The sequence below is a fragment of the Electrona antarctica genome (genome assembly GCF_951216825.1).
Source record: "Electrona antarctica genome assembly, chromosome: 18".
In the NCBI taxonomy this organism is placed as follows: Eukaryota; Metazoa; Chordata; class Actinopteri; order Myctophiformes; family Myctophidae; genus Electrona; species Electrona antarctica.
This window is the reverse complement of record NC_136799.1, coordinates 20184863-20209640: the sequence shown is the minus strand read 5'-3', so window position 1 is coordinate 20209640 and position 24778 is coordinate 20184863. Positions and strand designations below refer to the sequence as shown.

The following is a 24778-nucleotide window of genomic DNA, read 5'->3' as shown; positions in this document are numbered from 1 at the left end:
CGGGGAATCATTTTAATAAACAATAGTGCTGCTCTTGAACATTGCCTCGTACAATGGTTGTTGGTCCTCCACGATCCCACAATGCATCGCTCTCCGGTGCTTTTTGCTTGTGTCCTGTCCACGTCAAAGTTGTCAACCAGACAACCATCCTACCCTAGCCGATAATGGCTGCAGTTGAGGTGGCACTCCACAGGCGTTGTTTTGTTTAGAGCCGGCTTTAAACCATCATCAAATAATGCGGATAAACATTACTGATGAGGCGAATAGCAACATAACCTTCGCCGCCCACGGTTTTTGCAGTTTGGTCGAGCTAGAATGGCGTTTAGTTCGCTTGTCTTGACATTGCCGTACACCGCGTACGAGTTTTGCCTCACAGACCCCGAATGACAGCGTATGTCAGCTCTAAAGGCGAGTTGGTTGGCCCAAAAAACAAAGTGTGTATTGAACCTAGAGGTATTTCTGTGTTCGAGAATCGATCTATATGATCTGGCTAACGTTGCGAACTCGCCAGCCACTGTTAGGCTAGCTAGCTTAGTTTTTAGCCTTTCTTTGTTTTTGTTTTGTTTTTGCCTTTCACCGAGATGTCATCGTGGCTTGGTGGGCTTGGCTCTGGCCTCGGCCAATCCCTTGGCCAGGCGGGGGGTCGCCTGTCATCCTTCACCGGACAGATATCCACGTTTACCAAAGATATGCTGCTGGAAGGTGTTGAAGAAGTAGGAGGTAAGACATGGTCACATAAAGAGCCAACAACCTACTGTCTTGATTTGTGTATGTGTGCTTCCATGTCCCATATTGCATATTGTTTCCATGTGAAAAACGTGCAATAAAACCAGTTACAGACAGCTTGTGATAACTAATAATATGGTTTAAACCAGGAAGTTCAGGAACATGAGTATATCATTTGTGATGGCACCAGGAAATGTTCTTTGTATGTGCTTGATTATTATTCAACCATATGTTGTAGGAAAATACCACTTTCTGCAGTCAAAAGCATTAATTCATCCAAAAAGTCAGCTGTTGAGAGCAAACAGCTTGTGAGAGATGGCCCAAAGGAATGTCACAACAAGAACTTTGATCACAGATCTCCACCTCACAGGCACTGCACAAAATGATTCATAGCCTAGGGCCGCTGTCAAACACATTATCTGTACATTTCATGGGCTTGCATGCAGATAATATTAAAATAGACAATATTGTATCACAGACAACTCCAGAATGTTTGTGTCCTCCTCAGCCAAGCAAGATTTCTGTCATGTGAACCTGGTTAATTAAGCAGAACTATGTGTTTGAGTGAGAATGTGTGAGGAGAGGAGGAGGAGGACGTTCTCTGGTGTCCATGATTAGAACAGTGAATCTCAAACTTTTCTGGACCAGGGCCCACTTGATCACTAGTGCTCGATGTTTGGGTTGTTTATAGCCGTAATTTGCAACTCTAGATTTTTTTATAATGGGATGAATCTAGAGTTGCAATACCCTCCATTGACTCCCCACTCATCCAATTGCGTTTGCGATCTGCTTGTCTTAAACGACGTTAAACTCACCAACATTGCAGCTGTAGTCCAAGCTTGAATTATCCTCTTTCAATCTGCCGAGCTTGTTTTTCATAAAAATCCACCGTAGACATGTTATGAGCTACTTTCTGTCAAGAAATTCTGTGCAAGTGATTCTTTTTCTAAGTGCTGGAGTTTGGAAGCACTCGTCGTAAGTCACTGAACGGTCCTGCATACCACCTGTTTCGAATTTGCACATAATGCAGGAGGCAGCAGCGCGACCCGTTATAGAAAACGAGTGCTTCCAAACTGCAACACTTAGAAAAAGAATCACCTGCAGAGGATGTCTTGACAGAAAGTAGCTCATAACATGACTACGGGGGATTTTTATGAAAAACAAGCTCGGCAGATTGAAAGAGGATAATTCAAGCTTGGACTACAGCTGCAATGTTGGTGAGTTTAACGTTGTTTAAGACAAGCAGATCGCAAACGCAATTGGATGAGTGGGGAGTCAATGGAGGGTATTGCAACTCTAGATTCATCCCATTATAAAAAAATCTAGAGTTGCAAATTGCAGCTAGGTTGTTTATACCTTGCCGTGATGCAACTCCAACAAACCCAGATTCGGCTCAGACAAGGGATTAAATTAATTTCGCTCATTTGTCCCCATACGTCTTATATTTGCCATCGACAATGAAAGGAGAAAGTAAAATGTCCGCCAAATATGACGGAAATTTGTGGCAACGGGCATTCTGATTGGCCAGTATGAGATGATGCATGATGATGTACGATGAAAAGAGCGCCCCTCACTTCACATGGGTTTATATTGTAAAACAAACTGTACTGGAGTTTGTGCTGTTCTATGTTGTCTCTACCCTCTACAACTCTTATCTGTCTTTCTTGCTGTGGCCCTATATCAGTTACACATCTTTCCATATTTGAGCCTCAACTGTTTGTTTTAGCTATTATTGCAGTAATTTCCAAGAGGATTCACATTTCACAATGGGACATATTAAAATCTGATTAGCTACTTTCTGTATTTAGTGATACTGACTTTATAATCCATGCTGTTTTCAAATCAAACCACAGATGCTACCACTGAGCTGCAGGTGTCCAATTCCAAACTGGTAGAAGTGGAGTCTGCTTTCACTGCTCAAAAGTTGGAGGTCAGAATGATTCTTAAGTCTATATTTGTATTTGAAATATAGTCTCTAGTACCCTTCTTTTTTAAATTAATATTATAAATCTATAATTTATCATGTCTGAATGTTAATGACTCACCTGTGTTGTCTCTGCTCCAGCATGAGAGATTTAAGAAGCTGTATGCAGAACTGGAAGAAAAGTTGGAGGCCTCAGAGATCCAGATCAAACAGCAGTCTATGGAGTACAGAACCCTATTGCAGCAGAAAGATGTATGGGCTTTAACATTTACATGTCAGACATTATGCTAATGTTTGTTTACACATTATGCTAATGTTTGTTTACATTCCAAGAAGTAGTCAGATATGGGTGTAAAATGTTCCCATTCCTGAATTTAACGCAACAATGGAAAATGGTTTTGATTCTTTACACACCATTGAAGAATGCAAGGGTAACGTGATATGTCGTTCAACACAGGGTGTGCTGTGATATGTTGCTCAAAACAGGTTGTGATGCGATTATTCTGTTATGACGAACATGCACCTCACTGAACATTACAACAAAACCAGTTTGTTACTATACGGCAGTGGTTTTCAACCTTTTACATAACATGTCCATTATTTATTTGGCATTTGATGAGATTTAGTCCTCTCAGACAAGATATTTGTTAAATAAGATTTTGTCAAAAATTCCATGCTGTATTGATGTGATACCATAGGAGAGACAACAGGCAAACGTTGATCAAAATAACAATTCTACATTATATAATTGTGTAGACTTTGGTTACCAACTTCATCATTAGCTGGAGACAACCTGGAAGCCCCCAAGTAGAGCCCGGCGCGGGAGTGATTTATTGATCCCGTTCCCGCCCACTCCCGTTGAATTTCAGACCAATCCCGCCCACTCCCGCAATGATTTTATTTTTGACCGCCCGCGGTGACCGCCTGTCCGCCGCTCCCACCCGCAACAAAAAAATACATCCCATTTAGTCCCGAACCATCCCGCAATATTATCGTTTAGTCCCGCTAAACCAGCAATATTTCCATTGGGATCGAAAAAAATACATTTACCCAAACAGTTGCTGAGATTGAGCAGGCGTGCATGCACGAGAGAGGAGTTATATTTGTGTGAGGAGCTGATCAAAGTCACAGACAGGGAAAACATTTAAATACCGGCCGCGCCGCAACATTTACGTTGGGTCCCGCGGGGGCCTTGGGCTCCTGTTCCCGTTGCAGCCCTCTACCCCCAAGGACCACTGGTGGTCCCCGGGCCACTGGTTGAGAACCACTGCTATACAGCACTGCAGCCTAAACCACAACTCCACTATATACTTTGTTTGTCAAGATGACATGAAATATGTGTTTTAACCCTTTAAGAGCACATACTCTCTTATAATGTGCCCTTTTATATGTGCAACATAAATAAATATTTATTTATTTATAACAATATCTAGCCTTGATAACTATTTTCAGCCAATAATATTCATGGGCACGTGTCAATCAATGTCTCTGCCTGGTCTAAGGTTCACCATTGTCTCCACAGGTGGAGCTCAGTCACCTCAAAGCCCGTCAGAGTGGCCTGCAAGAAGAAGTGCAGAAGCTGCAGCACTCGGCACAAAGCGCTTCCGTCGGCCCTGCTGTTCTTCCCGTCTCCACTTCCTCCACAACCGCTACCTCATCCTCAGCCTCCTCCTTCCTTCCAAGACCCCCGGGGTCCCATCATGGCTTCCATGGGGACGAAATGGACTTCAGCGATGTCCTCTGGTCTCAGCAAGAGATCAACCGGTTGTCGACAGAGGTCATGCGACTGGAGTCTGAGGTGGCACACTGGAGGCGTGTGTCTCAGGTCAGCTGGTGGTCTGTTTGTGCACAGCCTAAGCCTAATCTATACTTTGTTGTGAGCTTATTAGATCAGATATTATTGGTCGTACGACTGAACGCATATTGGACATTAGATGTCAGCTTGGTGGGACTTGATACATAAATACATTTTGGTTGATATGAGCCAGGAAGCAGCAGTTATAGGAACGTGTTGAAAGTGGATTTCATTAGTGGATTTTGTCAGTTATTTGGCTCAGGTCTCCTTTTAAATTGCAGGCATCAAATTCACCAGGAACTGGAAATGGCGACCAGGGCGAGATTATAAAACTTCAAAGAATTATCAAGGTGAGTGACTGGTGAGGTGACTGCATTTCGGTTTTCCACTGCCACGCAAATTCTAAAGCGGATAGTTCCAGTTCTCGATTCTGATCGTCTGAGTGTCGTCGTAAAACACACAGATGGACTGCATGTTTAAAACAAGGCAGATACTGTGATGTGTACTGTTTGGTACCTTCCATGCTTTTGCGTAGCAATTTTCTTGCTTGTGTGTGAAGTTAAGGGCAATACTTTCTTGTACAAATAATGAGACAAAATTTTAAAACTGTTTCAATTGAAATATGTCTGTGTGTTGTCATATTTAGTAACCGCTTTAGAAAAGCAGTAAGAATGTGAGGCCACAGTTAACCGTAATTCTAGAATCCATGGCAAACCACAGCCTCTTGTCGTTTATTGCATGGTTTCAACCCATGGAATGAATTTTAAAGACACCACACGTAGATGACATAACTATTGTTATAACTGACTTTTCTCTCATGTCCCCTTTGGAACAGGAGCTTCGAGAGGAGATGAGTCGCGAGGTGGACGAGCACCAGCATGAGCTGACGGCTTTGCAGGATGCCCAACGGCAGAAGATGGCTGACATCTCCCGGAGACACAGAGAGGAGCTGGCCGAGTACGAGGAGAGAATAGAAGAGCTGGAGGAACAGCATCAGGATGGTGAGACTATTGGAAGTGGATGTTAGATGTTTGCATTAGATGTTTTTCACCCCAACAAAACAAGGCGTTAAAACTGCTAAATGCTGTTTTAAGCAGCTAAATATGTCCCAGAGGAGCAGCTATAGAAAGGTTAAACTGTATAATGGGGGAAGTGGAGATATTATGATTCTACTATAGTGGATGTGAATTTCTAATTCAACCTTAACCTCTTTCCATGTGTCTGTGACAGATGCCAATGCTTTCTCTGAGCGTGAACATGTTTTTAGTGCAACATGAAAGGATCTTTTTTTTCCACCTGAATTATTTTCTGCCCAGGTGGTGGTCAGGTCACGGGTCCACCAGATTCCTCCAAACTGCTGGAGCTCCAGAGCACCATCCAGTGTCTACAGGAGGAGGCAGAGGCGCAAGAGAAACATTTGCAGGAGCTCACCACCAGCCTGGAGGAGGCCAGGAGGAAGCAAGCTTGTCTGCAGCTGGAGAAAGACGAGACCCAGGGCGAGAACAGTGAGCTGCTGCAGAACTACACACGGCTGCAAGCCTCTGTCTCGGAGCTCCAGACAAGGGTACAAGAGCAAGAGGGCAAAGCTTTGCACAAAGCCCAGCTGGACAGCGAGATCCAGGGGCTGAGGAAAGCTCTCGCAGGTAAATTATCTTATGTCTTTGTGATTCTACCGAATGTTATATATTAGGTATAGCAAATCTGGTACAGGTAAGCTGACTCAGTACAGGTGAATAATATGTAATAATGTATGTAATTGCGTGTCTACCCATTATTATATCTGATTTTACTGCACTTGTCATTTTGTTATGTAGAATACAAATATAGTTTCTCTGAATCTGCAATTAGGGTCATGAAAAAGTCTTTCTTGTATACTATACCTTTTGAAAGTTGTTATTGCGACCATAGGTCGCAGATTACTATGAAAACCTGTCAGTCAGTCCGTCTGTCACGCCTCCATATATTGTTGTCAGTCCGTCATGCCACCATATATGGCTGTCAGTCCATCACGCCCCGTGACACACTCCATATATGTCCATCTCCATATATGAAGATCACGACACTGACCTCATCAAACCCTGGATAGCCATACATGGAGAAGACACCTAGATCTGCATGGAGCCGGCCAGCAACATCTGACCTCAAACCCATAGATCTCTAGATATGGAGCTGACCTGTTCTGACATTCCAGATGTTGATCCCTCCCCACCAGTTATTAGCACAGCCAGGCCCGGCAGCCAGCGAAAACTAGAGTTCTCAACCGGCCCGAAAACTGGGCTGGCCCGAGGCCCCACCTGGCCTTACTAATTAGCACACATTTTTCGCCCTACCCAGCCTGAAATCGTCAACAACAAAAAAAGGTCCATATGGGCATTCCCAGAGACCTGTAGCTTCAGCACGACCTCAGCCTTTAGGGCGAGGTCACTTCTTGCCCTCAGGGCCTTTTACTGGTGTATATATACTGTATACAATATACATGTCATTATACATATTCATCTTGAGTTCAAACTTTTAATTAAATATTTCATCAACTTAAAATGTTCCAGGTGCAGAGCAGGAAGTATTGCGGCTGAAGACTCTTGCTGAGGCAAGTGTTGATAAGAGCACAAACAAATGTAAAGTCATGTTAATGGTGCTAGAGTGTTTTCCTAACTTCCTGAGTAATATTCTTTTTTTTCTTAGACTGAACCAAAGGAGGAAGTAGAGCATGCAGATATATTGGAGCTGAACACCATCATTGGAACAATGAAACAGGAAAATGATTTGCTGGAACAGGAAAAGGTCAGTGTTGTTTCTGTATTGGAACCTACAAAACCTTATGATACGCTTCTGTTCTCACCATGCAAGTAAGCATGTTAAAATGTCAATGTTCTACCAAAGTCCAATGGCCACTTGAGTTGATTTGTGCGATCTGTATATTAGTTGGAACTAATCCTTTAGTTAATCTATGAATGGCCCTGTTTATGGTCCCTTCCCTACGGAGTGATCAAATTATTTATATGTTGTCAAACAAAATGCTCCATAAATCCTTCCACTCTGAGTCCTTTCTAAGATCTGTCATATATCTGTTGGTTGTCATTGTTTTTCTTCTTTGCCAGTTAAATCTGCAGCAGAGACTCCGAGCGGCTGAGGAGAATATATCTAGTGGGGGAGGTGTTGGAAGCAGTGACCTGGAGGAACTGGAGGACCTGAAGGTGGAGCTGGAGAAGAGAGAGAGAGCCCTGAAGGACACACAAGACGAACGAGACACTTTGATGGCCGAACTGGAGGAACTGGATAGGCAAAACCAGGAAGCCACACAGGTTTGACTGACTTAAAGAATTTGGACCATGAGAAATTGTGCCTACTCAGAAGCATACAGTATACATGTTTTTAATATACCGGTACTAAAATATTATATACTGTATTTAAAAAAAGAGAGTAACTGAGCTTGTTATCTCCTCATCTCTGCCTGTCTCAATAACGGCAGAATGTATGTATTGGTCAAAAATAAACACGAATTCAGAAATGAAATAAGCCTGAATTTACTGTTTGACTGCAGACCAATTTTCTCCTTTTAATATTTGTACTCACAACCAAGTAAAATACATAGAGAAATTGAATGGCATCTTCTTCTATGCTTTGTTTTCTTTTTGTTTAGCATATGATCTCAGTGAAAGATCAGCTTTCCGGGCAGCTGAAGGAGGCAGAGGCTGAGGTGACCAGATTGTCCACGGAGCTCAACGCGGCCAAAAACCAGGCAGGTGCCTTGGAGCAAGAGCTGGAGACACAGATGGAGAAACTGAGCCAGAGTGCTTTCACCCTCAATGACCTGCACATGAGCAAGCAGCAGCTGGAGAGCACAATAAAGGAGCTCAAAGACAAACATGGGCGTGCCCAAGAACAGAGCAAGGAGGCCCGCAGAGAAGCCTCTGAGCTGAGGAAAACCCTACAGGAGAGAGAGGAACATCTGTCTGCTACCAGGGCAGAGCTGAGTCAGGTTGGAGAGAGAGGAGGTGAGATGGAGGGGGTGAGAGAGGTGTTGGCAGAGAAGGAGGCAGAGCTGTCAGAGCTGAGGAGAGAGCTGGCAGAGATGAGGAGCACTCATGAGAGGGTTATGACAGAGGACTTTGAGATGAAGATGGAAAACCAGAGGTTGAAGGCGGAGGGGGAGCGGACTGTGGTTCAAATTGAAGAGCTCGGCAAGCAGTTGAGGGAAGGCCAGGCGCCTCTGAACAGGACGATACGGGAGAAGGACACCCGTATTGAAGCCTTGAAGCTAGAGAAGGGCCAGCTTGAGGGAGAGTTGGGTCAGGCTGAGAAGGCACTAACAGAGCTGACTAAACAGTACCAGCAGACCATCGATGAGCTCACACGGGCCCGCTCCATGGATGCCTCTGCCTTGCAGACGGAGCATGAACGTGCCATCAAGATCAACCAAGAGAAGGACCTCGAGATAGCCCACCTGAAGAGGGACCTAGAGCAGATGGCATCCGACCACAGAGACACGAATGAAATGCTCTCCATCACAGTCGCCGGACAAAAGCAGCTGACAGACCTGCTACAGGAGAAAGACACGTTTATGGACACGCTTAAGCAGAATGCGGCAGAGCTGCAGAGGGAAATGGAAGACAGCATTTGCGTTGCGAACAAGGAAGTTGAAGCCCTTAGACAGGTGCTAGATGACAAAGACAAACAGATGGGTGGCATGAAGGAGGAAAACAGTCACCTGAAGGAGGAGATTGATCGCCTCAGAGACCATCAAAGCAGGCCTCAGCCCCTGGCTGAGCCCAGGACCCTGGATATCATTACTGAACTGGAGACTGAGATCACCCAGCTTAAGACTTCCAGGGACGCCCTGGACGAGGAAGTCCAAACCCTGAGGAGAACCACAGAGGAGCTGCATGCTTCTCTCCTCCACGCCCAGCAGTCTCTCCAAGCACAGCAGAGTGAGCTGGAGCAGGCCCACTCTCGCCAGGAGCAGACAGCGCTCAACTACAACAGGCTTATCCACACCAAGGACGAAGAGATTGCCCGGCTCCAGCAGGCAGTGGACAGCTTCACTGAGCAACGGGGACAGGGTGTGGTCATCCTCCAGGAGGACAAGACCCAGTCTCTAAATGGTGAGAATGGCAACGAGAAGCATGACTTGTCTAAGGTGGAGCTAGAACGTCTGGTGAGGGGCATTAAGGAGAAGGACAATGAAATCAACCAACTCAGTGAGAAAAATCTCTCCCTAACCAAGCAACTTGACCAGCTGTCAGGGTCTCGCGACGAGGTGGGCAAGCTCTCTCAGATGGTCCTCCAGAAAGACCTGGAGATCCAGGCACTGCACGCCAGAGTCTCCATGGGTGGAGGACTTAGTCAAGATTTCTTGTTACTCCAACAGCAGATGCACGCCTATGCCGTGGAGAGGGAGCAGGTGCTGGCCGTGCTGAACGAGAAGACCAGGGAGAACAGCCAGCTTCGCTCAGATTACCATCGCTTGATGGACATCATGGCAGGAAAGGAGACGGCCTTGATGAAGCTCCAGCAGGAAAACCATCGCCTCTCCTCCATGAGCGACCCATCAGGAACCCAGGAGATGTTCCGGGAGACCATCCAGAACCTGTCACGTATCATCAGGGAGAAGGACATCGAGATTGACGCCCTGACCCAAAAGTGCCAGACCCTGGTGGCTGTCCTGCAGTTGGGGGAACCTGACTCGGCGTCCGGAGGTGTGAGTAGCAACCAGTTTGAGGAGCTCCTCCACGAGAGAGACACGCTAAAGCAGCAGGTAAAGAAGATGGATGAGTGGAAGCAACAAGTGATCACCACAGTGAAGAACATGCAGCACGAGTCAGCCCAGCTGCAGGAGGAACTGATCAAACTGCAAGGTCAGGTCTCTGCCGACAGTGACTGCAGCTCCAAGCTGTCAGTAGACTACACCCGGCTCATCCAGAGCTACGAGCAGAAGGAGAGGAAGCTTGGCACCCTGAGCCAGGAGCTTGCCCATGTTCAGCATACCATCAGTCAGCTCAGTACAACCAAGGATGTTCTGCTGGGTAAACTGGACAGTGTTGCACAGGGTCCAGATGTTTCTCTGTCTCCACAGACTGCTGGGACTTCACTTGCAACAGAGGCTCCTCCAAGCCACCAGGAGGCAGCGTCGTCAAACAAGGGCCTGCACAAACAGATTCAGTTACTGCAAGCTCTGCTGGCTGAGAAGGAGGCCATGATCAGGACTCTACAAGAGAACAACCATCGCCTGTCCAACTCTTCGTTAGCCTCGGAGAGCGAGCAGCGAGGCCAGATGGAGGAGGCTCGGCGGGTCAGGGGTAGGCTGGAGGCCCTGCAGATGGCCGTCAGAGAGAAGGACCTCCTTATCAAAACCAAGGGAGACCAGTTGAACCAGGTCAGCGAGGCGCTGCGCAACCGCGAAAACGACAACGAGGTGCTGAAACAGGCAGTGACAAACCTGAAGGAACGCGCCCTCATCTTGGAGATGGATGTCAAGAAGATGAAGGAAGAGAATGAGATGGTGACTGCACGCTCCCGGGAAAAGGAGTCAGAGTTCCGGGCGCTGCAAGAAACCAACATGCAGGTATCTCTCCTGCTGAGGGAGAAGGAGTTTGAGCTGAGTGCCGTGAGTGAGAAGGCCGGCACCCTGGAGAAGATGCTCAAGGACAAAGAGCAGGTCAGTTGTGAACACTTCATTACTTGTTAATTGTTATTGAATATGAATACAGAATAGAAACTTTAGCGTTCACATGTGTAAATGGGCCCTTGCCTTCATTGGGGCAAAATAAAAAGCTAGAACCAGTTTGCAAAATGTGAAATTCTTTTTTTTTTTTAGTTTGGGTAGAAATTGCATCAAGGATGTAATTTCTGCTCATGTGATGTTTAAAGACTTTGAGCACTTCTACAACCAACCAATAATGTGCAGTCCGCTTTCCCGTTTCTGGAGACCAGCACAAGATCTTATTTATTCATTTAAATAATTTCGTACTAATCATCAGATTACCACAGTCTTTAATTGGTTAATTTTATGAATGACAAATACAGGTTGTTGTGATCTCTTATATGAATATCTCACACAGGGTAAGTCTGGGGAGCTGAACCAGCTGCTGAATGAGATGAGGTCGATGCAGGAGAAAGCTGTGATGTTCCAACAGGAGAGAGACCATGTGATGCTGGCTCTCAAACAGAAGCAAATGGCGACGACAGCCGTACAAAATGAGGTAGGTTGGCAGTGTTGGCACAGCAACAGGTCTTTGCTTATACAGTACTAGCTCCTACATTAGTGGGGTTTGGATGAGTAATGGGTAAAATGCATCCTTCTTTCAACAACGTACTCTTATAGCAAGGCACTTCATCACTCAAATGCTTTCACTAAGATACTTGTGACAGTTGAAGGCTGTGGTTGCCCTGGGTGGCTCCTTGGACTGATGTGCATGCATGTGTGTATGTTAAATCAATAATCTAAGACCTGATTAGAGACGAGAAGAGAATACAAAACTATGAAAATTAAGTGATTTGGTCAATCAGAACAACCTTCAGTTTGTTCTTAAACAAGTTCAGAGAAGAATGTTGTAAACTAGTAGAATATTTGTCCCAAAGTGTAGTACCGCTGTATCTAATGGAAAACTGACCATGACTAGTACGATAAAGGGGGGGATGGAGATAAGTAGTCTGTCTAGTGTTGTATTTGTGGACTTGAGAATTTGTTTGAAAGTAATTACTAAAAGGCCTGGGGATGGAGTTAGGGGTATGTTTAAGCTTATAAATAAAAATGCAAGTGTTAATCTGGAAAATGGTAAGTAAATTGAGCATTTTGAAAAGTGGAGCAGAGTGATCGAGTCGTTTTGATAAAGTAGCAGTTCTAACAAACTCTTCTTCTGGAGTAGGTAAATGGTGTGGAGGTAGGGAGACATAAGTGCTGGCCCAGACCATATTGAATACTCTTGAGAGTGTAAAGCCCCCTCAAGGACCACTGGTGGTCCCCAAACCACTGGTTGAAAACCACTGATTTACTGTATACACTTTGCATTACTGCTACCTTTCACATCTGTGTTCTTTTCCTTCTCTCAGCTGCAGCATGTGAAGGAAAAAGAACAGCGTCTGAACCTGGAACTGGAAAGGTTGCGCAACCACTTGCTGGAGATCGAGGACTCGTACACCCGGGAGGCCTTATCTACAGAGGAAAGGGAGGCCGAGCTACGCAAGAGAGTAGCCTTTCTGGATGACAGACTGGCCACTTCCTCCAGTGCAGTGGAGAACGCCAGGTTGGTGGAAGACAAATTATTTCAGTGGTTCTCAAACTTTAATTTGAAGGACCCCCAGTTTGGTCTGCATTATTAGATTATTAGGCCACAGACGCCCATACATCTGAGAGTGCACAAATGGACAGATACAGATTTGTTTTGGTTGAGGGGTCACCTGGGAAACAAAATGTTGCAGGTTTTGTCACTACTTTCATGCTCCACCCCCTCCAGCCAACAGGCTAGCATGCAGGTGGAGTCTCTACAGGAGCAGCTGAGTGGAGTGGTGAAGCAGAGGGACGAAGCACGGCTCCAGCTCCACACCTCCCAGGAGCAGGTCAACCAATATGCAGTGTCACTCTCCAACCTGCAGATGGTGCTAGAGCAATTCCAGCAAGGCAAGTTTGTTGCTGGAACTAACAATTGTCATACTTTAAGCAGTCTACCTATGGAGTGTATCAGTCTTGTGACAATAGTGTAATGCTGAAGTTAAAGTGGATAGTAAGAGTGCAATTATGTACAGTTTCGCATCATAAACCTGACTTCACTAATGTGTTCCAAATTTTCAATTATTTTCATTTGAATGCTTAAAATATGCATGATAGTTAATTAGTCCATGTTAACTTCTGTAAACATGGACTAAGTTAAGTTTGTTCCTGTAGAAGAGAAAGCCATGTACTCGTCAGAGCTGCACAAGCACAGGAAGGAGAAGGACGAGTGGAGACGGAAAGCTTTGACACTGGAGGACAAAACTGCTGCGCTTCAGGTAGAAGACCAAGCACTCATACTCTGATCATATCTCAACTGAAGTAGCCTCTTTTTACTGTGTGTCATTGGTCATAATTTGGTGGTAATAACCAATGTCTGCCATGGCAATAGAGCGTTGCAGTCCCGCCCCCTTTCATGATGACGAGTAGCATGTTTATTCTACACTTTAAATGTCTTTGTTTCTTTTTTGTGAAAATAGCAAAGTGCCCAATCTACACCTGACTGTAGAAGGAAATCTCTGATCTGACAGATCATCTGGTAGATTGGCTGTTTTCGATACTTTTGGGGAAAAAATGAGGGGGTGTTCCTCACTGGTGTAGTCCTGTGTTTCTGTCAGATGAACTTGGATGAGGCCAACACTGCTCTGGATTCAGCCTCTCGCCTCACAGACCAGCTGGATTTCAAAGAGGAGCAGCTTGAAGAACTGAAAAACCAAGGTCAGACTTAAAGCTGTTTTGAATACACTTTAGACAATTTTGTCTAAAATGATATTAATCATGATTTTTCTTGATCAGGATTCTTAATCATGATTATTAGTCTCTTGAGTAAAATAATATCCGGGCTTCAGAGTGCACCCATTTTGGACGCACATGCACTTAAAAATCGGTCCAGTACAATTAAATATGTTCAGTGGTCGCTCCAGTTCACCTTACTGTACATTTTGCATGTTTGTCTGTGTGTGTGGAATATGTGTTAATGCACCTAAATTATATGCTGTTGCATCTACTGTATATGAAACTAAAAAGTTAGTTCTCATATTAACATATTGACTATTTTCAACTACATCTTCTCTATTTTTCTGAATGAGAGTTTGTATTGCTGAAATGCCAAATTCTATAATCAGTTTTGGAAGCTAAAATCACAATATGGGGTTGCACACAATTGTGGCAACTAAAACTGAGCTCAAAGTCTTTACAGGAAATGGAAGGTGGTTTCACTAAGCCGTAATGAAATAAATAATGTTGACGACTGATTTATGACTCGGTTCAAAGACCACGGCACCACTATGTTCTGCTTTTGTTTAAGCTGTCATGGATGACATGCATTTTTCTGAAATCCCTGCCTCGCAGGCATTCTCTGATGGCATGTACATTTTATACCTTGTTGTGATTGCCAAATAGTCTTTGAACAATGGGAGTGGTCTTTATACTATACTCATAAGCCCCTTTTCCACCACAAGAACTTTGGTTCTAGAACTGGTTCCGTTCTAGATTCTTAAGTTGAAACCTTGGTGTTTCACAGAGCTGGCGACCATGTTTTGGTTGCAGTTCCGAACAAACTATTAGGGTTCTGAACCAATTCAATTTCTGTGGAAACTGGTTCAATATTAGGCAGGAAAAAAGAAGTGAACCGGTTCAACCCCGGTGTAAGGCCTCATTTACACTGCCAGACAAATCTAGCCTGAATCAGATCTGTGCCACACCAGGATTGAAATCTCATTGGTTTAAATGGTCACATGACTCATTTAAACAAATCAGATTCCAATCTGGATGTGGCTTTTTTGATTGATTGATTGAAAATTGTATTAACAGTTTGCAGAATTACAGTACATTTCAAGCACAAACTCAATACAAAGGCTGTTAACTGTGAGTGGACGACCCAATTAAGCATTACACTTGTTTACAACAGGGTCCACCATGTTCAATTCATCAAAACATTAAGAGACGTACAAATAGACACTTCTATATAGACAAAGAACAGTACAGGAATTCATCAGATCTGATTCAGGCTGGATTTGGCTGGCAGTGTAAATGAGGCCCAAGAGGGGCCATACCCATGCCCAGCATTTAAAACGCATTGGGTTCTCAACAGTTTAGTTAGTACTAGCAGGGACATTTGTTATTCTGTGTTCTTCTTATCAAAGGCCAAAATAACACAAATAGATTCAATCAAATTACATCAACTGTTAAATTCTTATGGGGTACATTTTCCCACATATTCTTTTGTTCTGTCAGTCTACTGATTTCCCACTATCAGCTTTAGATATGGCCATGACGTCACAAGAAATTCTCAGACATACTTTTTTTCCCTCTGTCCTAAATGAAAAACAATATAATGCATGATCGCATAAGATTACAAAATAAATGTAAAACCGCAGTAAATGTAAAGTTAAACACATTGACCCATTGATATATTAGTTCAGCCAATATATCAGCCATTATTATTTGACATTGGGATTCAGTATCAGCAATTATGTAGCCGATGTGTGTCACAATCTTTTACCACTTTCAACCTAGTATTTAGATCATGTCATAGAGGCAAAACATTAAAGAATAGGGCTTAAGTGCCTCAATAAAATTGAGTTCAGTTTGAGTATATTTTATATTCATTGTATAATTAGAATGTATTATAAAATGTTGCACTTTTTGACAAAATATCAGTCAAAACACCAGTGGGCTAGGGCTCTCCAAAATCGAGATTGGCATAAGATCCCAAAATCTGGCATTGGTTTTAGACTCTTACCAGACTGAACATTAACAAACGCCTCTTACCAGACTGAACAAACACCTTGACACACATCATGGATTGGCAATGTAAAGTGCAGAAAGCAATGGGGAAGACTGTCAGCATGTTCTGATCTGCAGTCTCACTGATGACAAAGTCTAACTTTGGAATGTCTGCTCAGCAAATATGTCAACGTTACTGTTTAGAAATGAGTCTTAAATCATACGCACATCTGTGAGCGTGCTTGTATGGACACGTGGACACATTAATGTACACATGTATGCAATATGCATGACGTGCAAATGTGATGATTATTTTTGTTTTGTACTGTATGTGCTTGTTTGTTTTTGTGTATCTGTAGAATATTTTCTGGCCACTAAACTTGACTTTTGTATTGCTTGATATTGTTTGTTTTAAATTCTTATGCCTTATTTATTCTTAATTAAACATGCATCTTGTTGCACATCGAAAAAGGCTGATCTGCAAACGTACAATGCAGCGCACTGCGGCACATTTTGAGTTGTAGATCGGCTATTTTCTGTGTACTACGTCTAAGTATACATGAATCATCAGACTTTAGTGATCTGTAAATTGTATTTTATGGTTGCACATGTTGCAGTTGTAAGTCATCTTATATATGACCTATAACGCAGTGTGTGCGTTCTTGCAGCGGATTTGAGACAAGAGATGTTGGAAGAGGCTGAACAGAAGTTGATGAACCTACTAAACACCACAGAGGGCAAAGTAGACAAGTAAGTGCAGCAGCAATTGGAATAAAACCCATGTTGTAGACTTTTTGAGTGGTGCAACCACTCCTATAGACAGCTATGTGTGTGGCTGTGTCCCTGGGTCTGTCCCTGTGTCCTAGCACAAAATAGCATTATGTGTCACTGTTGCACAGCCTAACACACAGACACACACAGGCCAGAGGTGAAGAGGTTTGGCTGCCTATATATTTGTATTTGATGTACAATTAAGTATATATGGCTTAAGTGACATTTACCTGTGTTGTTTAAATTCAGACTAGTAAAAATAAGGCAACATAAATGCATATGAATAGAAGTGTCGAAAAACCCATTGGTTAGTGATCAGATTGATGCTTAATTTGATAAGTTAAACCTGGCTGTTAGTCAAAATGACTAGAGCAAGCTTGTAAGCAGTCGATGATCATTTCAGAATAAACTGAAGCAAACTCTCTGTTAGATAGGCAGAAGTAAGCAACTGTCAAAGTTTTCTGTTACTTATCACCAAGGCTGGTGGGGTGTTCACATGTTACTTATCACCAAGGCTGGTGGGGTGTTCACATGTTACTTATCACCAAGGCTGGTGGGGTGTTCACATGTTACTTATCACCAAGGCTGGTGGGGTGTTCACATGTTACTTATCACCAAGGCTGGTGGGGTGTTCACATGTTACTTATCACCAAGGCTGGTGGGGTGTTCACATGTTACTTATCACCAAGGCTGGTGGGGTGTTCACATGTTACTTATCACCAAGGCTGGTGGGGTGTTCACATGTTACTTATCACCAAGGCTGGTGGGGTGTTCACATGCAATAAAGAGCGCACAACAGTGCCCAAGGGACTAAACCAAACAAATCATCTGTGTTTTAGCGTAGAATAATAGGCCTTAATGTTGGTTAGAATGTTTCAACTTCACCGAATGTGCGTCAGGACAGGTCTAGAGCAAGCTTACTGACCTAAATCTACTGTACACCCGTGCGTCAGTGGAAGCGATGCCGATGGGTATGTGTATGTGTATTACAGTTAAAGAAATAGAAAGAGACCATCATGTTGTCAATGTAGAATTTCATCACAACTCTCTTGTTGGTTCCTTTCAACAGAGTTCTCATGCGCAACCTGTTCATGGGCTACTTCCACACTCCTAAACCCAAGCGTGCCGAGGTGCTGAGGCTCATGGGAAGTGTGCTGGGCTTGACGAGAGAAGATGTTGACCAGGTGACTATTCAATTCAATTCTGTTCAGACCCATTACCTCCAGGGCTCTCTCAATCATGAAGTTTTAGTTGACAGTTGTCAAAATAATTGTGATTAATGATTTAATTGTTTTTGGCATTGCATATTGGAACATATAAATAAAAATATTGTTTTGTCTACAAAGCCTATTTATGAAATATGCAAAGAAATTAATGTACTATGGCCAAAACAGGCCATATGCTTACATACATATCGCTGTTGCACAACAATATCACTGTTCAGCTGTGTTGATCCCCATTTCAGACAAGTCTTAGTTAGTTAGTTAGTTAATTTATTTTTATTGCGGTCATTTTTTTAAACTGTTGAGCAATTTACAGTACAAAATAGTCAACAAAGTGACTATTTAGCCAAAAAGTCTTATTTTGCCCACCTTATTACAAAAAGAAAAGAAAATAATAATAAAATAAAATATCACAGTAGCATAAAACCCACATTCTGTCTGTACAAAGTCCAAAGATTTCTAAACTGCACTGGTCATTCTTGTGGGCAAGATTTGAGCCCCCACTTTCATGCTGCAGGTTCAGGCAACCTCAGTCGAAATGATGATGATGCAATCATTGCAATGCGAGTGTGCGGACTAGCCGACATCAACCCTGGTCTCCTTCCACTCTCTAATATCCAGCATTAGGGTCTGTAGCTCTGCAGTGTTGCAAGCTCTGCTGCCACGCCGCAGTGTGTCTATGCAGGTGGTGTGCCCCCTTCCCTCCCCTCCTCGCTGTGCCTTGGTTTGGCTCCCACGGTGTCATTTCACTTGCCATCAGTTCCGGGTGCCTGACACAGTGCCCACTTCTCTCCCTGACCTTGTCTGTGACCCGTGGGAGGCCAGTCTACAGTACACTTCAGGTTCACTTGAAATGAATCATATCAGTGATATGTTTTGGTTCAAATAAATATATTTTTATAAAAAGGTTAAAGCTATATTCTATATTCTGATCGTAATCACGGCTATAGAGTACTTGTTCAGAAACAGGGGTCTCCAAATCTCTCTAGCACTTTAATAAACATAGATTTCCTTATGTGATGGGTCACCAATTTCATCCAATCTATCAGCTTCAGTTTCATATTGTTCCAATTCCAACCTTTTCAGCTAATGTACCACGTTTATTCTGTACCCTTTATGAGTTATATCAACTGAACAACTAAATTGTTATCCTGACCTGAACATTTATTTTATTTTTTACTAAAGAGCTGAAAAGACAGTGAGACCCCTATAGCAAGCCACCGAACAAAGCAAATTACTTACACCACCTTTAATTTCTCATTCATCACATGCACTTTAAAACATTTTCAAATAAAACCAATTGAGACTCCTCTGATTATCCCAGTGCCTGGTCAGTTACATTGTACAGTACCTTGTTCATTTATGTCAGGTCACTCTGACCGCATGCAATCTCTTTGCTGCCTGTCACTGTTCTATACACATTCGATCAGCTCTATCACTATCCCACTTGGGATCTTCTCCTGAATATGAACATGCGGTGGCCCTAAGTCAAATATCAGCCAAATACTATATTACAATCCCTTTTTTAACTCCAGCAGCGACTGAGAATCCACTCGTAGCTAAGCTCGGCATTTCCTCACCCAGAGTTTTCTGGCAGGAGCCGCGTGGGACCACATCCAACTATTCCCTGCATATTACCCAACTGCCTTAAAGGAAAACAGCTTGAGAGTAAGGGGCAAATGCGATTACAACTCCACAGAAGACCCAGTTTTATTGCGCTTGAGGTTGTTCCGCTCTTTTGTTGTTCTTATTTTATTTTTTCACTTCTCCCTCATCCTGTTAATGCTATTGAAATGTTCCATTCAACTCATGTTAACAGGCAGCCAAGTGTCCCAGAAAACCAAGTCCAATTCCCAAACACTTTTTTCTGCCGACTAAATAAAGTTTTCTGGAACAGTGGTTTTGGACTCACTCCTCGTATTGTTCATATCTGATTATTGACGACTTAACACTCCTTGAGGATATTTGGCTTTGCCTTTAAAAAATATTTGGAACCTTGATCACTGACATCATTACTTTGGCAGGATTCAGCCGACCTCCTGAAAAGACCCCATGCATAGTATGTGGGGCTGAACAGATTTGTCCCATGAGTTCACAAAGCTGACAATAGCGTGGATGCTTACCATAACTTTTGTCCCATTTTATGGCCAGCTTAAATGTTCAATAGCAAATGCCTAATACAGAATTCGTGATTCTTCATTATCTCCGCCAGGCCCGACAGTAAAAGGTCGTAGCCGGAATTATCTCTGATTATCTGATAGTTTCACATTCACAGTAGCGACTGCAAAACAAAATATGACGCAACAATGGTGGCATCCTGTGCAAATCACATGGTATCCAAAACATTTAAAGTCTGAGGCCATTTTACCCTCGACATCTTAAAGAAAAGGATTATCTGCAGTATTTGTAAGATGGAGTTTTTATTGTACATTAAGATTAAAGCCAATACAACTACGTCTGTACCTGCGTGCAGAATTATAGGATCAAGAACAAAACATTTGACTGACAAATGTGTAGCTATTCTTTAATCAAATGTATGCAGTCAGAAAGAGTAAAGATACTTCGGTGGCTATGATTTATTTGAATAGCAGCCTAATCAACAGCTGAGCAAAATGTGATAATTTTACCACATTGCCACATTTACCACAATCCTAGAGTGCCGATGTCGCCTTTTCAGGCCTTTTTTAATATCAATTGATTACGGTTCATAACTGTGTCCTGTACACGCTCATAACACTCCGGTAGCAGTTGTTAATTATTGTCTAAAATAACCTAAAAGCAAATTTATAAGGTGATGGCTAAATTAGTGCCATAATCCGATTAATTGTTTAAATAATCGGCCGATTAATCGATTATGAAAATAATCGTTAGTTGCAACCCCCATGTGATCAAGATGTATTTGTCAGATTATTCAGATCCCATTTCAATTGAAAATGCCAAGTGTGCGGGCTGCGAGGCCCTGTGTAGGAAACCCGGCTTTGAGGTTCCTTTGAGTATGGCACTAAACAGCCTATTGCGTCACCAGCACTGCTCACTGCAGCATAAGACTGTGATAGAACTAGGCAACTTCCAGATGTGAGTTTGTGAATCAATATAAGCTTCACTTCTCGTCCAACTACTTCCCCAGGCTGCTGTTGTAAATAAGAATCTGTTCTTGGTCAACTTGGTTTTGGTCCACTGGGTTAAACAAGGTTTCACCTAAAAGTTTAATACATGGTTAGGATGACCTTGCTGCTTAATTTCTGCATTAGATTGTGTAATGTTTATCCGTCCACCCTTTCTTGACCCCTGTCACTCACTTCCCCTGCAGATGTTGGAGGAGGACGGGAGACAGGGGGTCACTGGCTGGGTATCCAGCTGGCTGGGAACCAGGGGAGCACATAGTGTCCCTAACACCCCCCAGAGGCCCACTCAGAGCCAAGGCTTTAACTCGGTGAGAAGACGAGACCAAGAAACCTTCTTTAGGTTGAAGTTAACTAGCACACTCGAGAACACACATTCTAGAGAACACATTCTACAACACAAACATTCTCAAGCACATGCACACTATAACAGAAACACACTGTAGAATATGCACTTCATAGATTCTAGAATATGTATGGTTGTAGGTTTTCAACGTGGGGTCCGTCGTCCGTGGACCCCAGGGGTCATTGAGGGAGTAAAACCATTAGGAGAAGGTGCACTCTACTCATGGGAAGTCTTGGAGTGTAGTCTAGTCTCTGTAGCTGGGTGGCAAATTCTTGAAGATACAAATGAAAAAAGGAATATCCGCACTCTTAGTATAGTCTCTTATGAGCTTCTTTCTTTTTTTTATTTAACACACAGCAGCAGTCTACCTAGAAAAACGGATGCGTTTCGGCACGTAGGCCTTCCTCAGCGTTTCAAACTCACAAGTGTTGTCATTGAGGGGGTTCCAGGGGGTCTCCAGCTAAATGACTCATAGTTAATGTTCACCATTATAAAAACTAAACACAATAATTTAACATACGGTACAAGAATGGCTGTTTTTTATCACAGTTTTGCTGTTACCTTTATACCTACATACGCTGGAACAAATGACAGACCACATCAGACCAAATCATGTCTAATAACATTTATTAGATCGTATTGTGTCTACACACAAACACACTCAACTCACTCAATCCCACACATCGGTACTGTACTCTGACCCGTCTTTGCTTTCCCTGTAAACTGCAGTCCTTCTCAGAGATGTTTGTCAAGTTCCTGGAGGTGGAGTCCTCCCCGTCTTTGCCTCCTCTAACGCTCCTCCATGACATCAAACCCCTGAGCGCTCCGCCTCCAGGGAGGACCAGCAGCGGCTCTCTTACAGGTACAGCAACCAGCTCTGGGAGCAACCACAGCCTGCATATTTCCTTCTCTCATGTGCTAAATCAGACACGTCAAACAGGAGCCTGTCTCACAATGTTGCAGGCCTGTCAGGCTTAATGTACATCAGCTAACCATTATTTATATTGCGTTTGCTTTGCTTTTCATGCTTGTTTTAGAGACCTTCACATAAGTAGATTGTTGTATTGTGTTGTACTCGCCTACTTAGAAAGGCAAGTATTAGAGAATAGCACCGTTATATGCTGTTATTATTGCACAGTTAGTAAGTAAATAAGTAATCCATCCCATCCAATCCAATTTGGTGAATTGTTGTTGAGGAGGTGCATGCATGCATAAGTCACTAGTGTACAGCGAATAAAAAATAATTGAATGAATGAATGTTACATCAGGTTTTGCAGCAGCCAGCAAACGGGCCGGCGAGTCCAACCCATTCCTAGCCCCCCGTTCTGCTGCGGTCCCCTTGCTGAACTCAGCTGGTGCTGGGGCCGGAGGCGTCGGAGGTCACCTCTTAATGAAACCCATATCAGATGCCCTGCCCTCCTTCACACCCGTGCCTGTCTCTGCCGAGGCTAGCGGGGGGGCTGTGCTCAAAGACCTGCTCAAGCAGTGATTTGATCTGAGTGTTCTGTGTGTCAGTTGGCGTCAGTCTTCTCTCACGTCAGCGGATGTTGGATACTACATACTTAACAGTGACACTGGAAAAGATGTGGTGGTGCTGTTCTTACTTAAACTGTTATTGCTATTGGCCTGTTCCAAAGTAGTGGTAATGAAGGAGGCGTGACTATTTCTCAAGTTGACTAGAGTCCCCCAGGGCTCTATTCTAGCCTAGGGCTCTTACTGTTTTTGCTCTACACAATATATCTTCACCAACAATAGCCGATGTTGTGAGCTTGTAGATCTGCTATTGTTTGTCGGGACACTACGGTTCAAGTGGATAACAGTACAGGTTAAGGCAGTAGCACCACCTCACTGTTTTCAGTAATAAGCAAGAGAGAACATTAACCAACACTGCTACTACAGTACTTGCTGCTTTTCGGGTTATGGCTGTGATGACCTGATTAAACACACAGCAAAACCCTCAGTGTTAATTCAACTCTGAGAGTGTAACAATGGACCCTTGTGGGTCCATCTGTCTCCTCATATTTGGGAGGGGACTAAAATCAACCTGAAATATTCTGAGGAATTTCATTTTGATCTATTGCTGTTCTATGCAACGTTTTGTTTTGCCCTTTACACCATCTATGGTCGGATGTGTTTTAACCACATCAATGTTCAATTATATAGGCATCGAATGAAGACTGATGGTCTGTGTACAACATTACTGATGCATTCAATAAGCAGTTCACTTCCTTTTAAAATGGTTTTGTATTCAGAGTACAATGTATGTACATTTTTTTTTAAAGAAAGGCCTTTTGATTATGGGTCAGGCCAATATGTTTTAAGTTCTGAACGCAAGTGACCTTGTAAACTATTTGTGTGCTTTGCAATACACATATAGGTGTGCAATACAAAACATCGCCTGTGTTTGCAAGTGAAAACATGCATGCCCTAGTTCTGCATTCGAGAGCTTTATTTCCCTTCGCTTTTGAGTTTCTTCTTTATTTTTTTCTCCATTTTAGACATAAAGTATAATCTGTCTGATGCAAGGCTCGCTTGATGGTCTCTTGGCACTAGTAGGCCTAGCGATGCTTAGAGATTTATGCGGTTCCCTACATCTGTTAAATCCATACAGACGTTTCTGCAAAATGTTGTATTTCCTTAGATGGCCAGACTGTGATATAGTGTTGTAATTCCAGCAGTAATTGTGGGCTGTGGTTGGTCAGAGGATCCGTCTAGGAGACTGCTCTTATGCATAAATACAGTACTGTTATATAGTTATATAAATATATATATGTAAATTGAGTGGCGTTTTTCATATTTATGGGGCACTTAGGAAGTTCGGGTTCTGTCCAAGTGCCTATACATTTTTTTGCAATTTAGATAATTGTATGATTTGGATTGTAAATGGTTAATATAAATATATATTTGCAAATGTAATAACTGCACATTGAAAATGATTTACATGAGAAAGCAAGCCAATGATGTAATAATAGCTGCTCAGCATTTTTGTATGGACATCCACAATCAGCAACCATAGCAGGAACAAATGTTACAAATGGTTTTTCCTGGTGAATTGACAAAATGTAACTGTAAAATAAGATTTTGTAGGTGTTTAATCAGAAAATCTGGAGAGTATTTAGATTATGTTACCATTGGAGGTGGAGGATGCAGTCTCTGAATTGGATATTTTGTTTAAAAAATAAAGGTACTAACTGCCCCCCTTACTAAGTATCTTGTGCACTTTCTCTCGAATTGAGCTATTTCACACTTTGAGCTACAACAGAGATCTTACCGATTTATTATTGTGGGAATAGTATGCACGGGCTAAACCAGATGTGCAATATTGTGTTCAGCAGTAGGCTATGTGGAGTAGGAGGGGAGGGCGTTCTCCTGGAACAGTCCCTCACTGTGCAAGTGTGCATATGGTTGCCACTTAAACTTAAAGCTCCTACTACTAT

At 43.0% G+C, this 24778-nt stretch overlaps 1 protein-coding gene across 3 annotated transcripts; it reads left to right on the top strand.

Annotated features, from left to right (window-relative positions):
• Positions 1 to 148: 148 nt before the first annotated feature.
• On the top strand, positions 149 to 24544 carry trip11 (thyroid hormone receptor interactor 11). Of its 3 annotated transcripts, none has more exons than XM_079528415.1 (21): positions 149 to 720; positions 2580 to 2656; positions 2792 to 2902; positions 4173 to 4475; positions 4727 to 4795; positions 5281 to 5446; positions 5762 to 6088; positions 6992 to 7032; positions 7128 to 7226; positions 7556 to 7747; positions 8086 to 11100; positions 11504 to 11644; positions 12495 to 12688; positions 12899 to 13062; positions 13327 to 13430; positions 13770 to 13869; positions 16548 to 16629; positions 17720 to 17834; positions 21184 to 21306; positions 22071 to 22203; positions 22610 to 24544. In XM_079528415.1, the coding sequence occupies exons 1-21, from the start codon at positions 582 to 584 to the stop codon at positions 22828 to 22830; spliced, it is 5916 nt and encodes a 1971-aa protein (XP_079384541.1). In that variant the 5' UTR covers positions 149 to 581; the 3' UTR covers positions 22831 to 24544. The 3 variants fall into 3 exon arrangements, with proteins under 3 accessions (XP_079384541.1, XP_079384540.1, XP_079384539.1); XM_079528414.1 differs by having other exon boundaries at positions 7544 to 7747; positions 22619 to 24544; XM_079528413.1 differs by having other exon boundaries at positions 7544 to 7747.
• Positions 24545 to 24778: the final 234 nt, after the last annotated feature.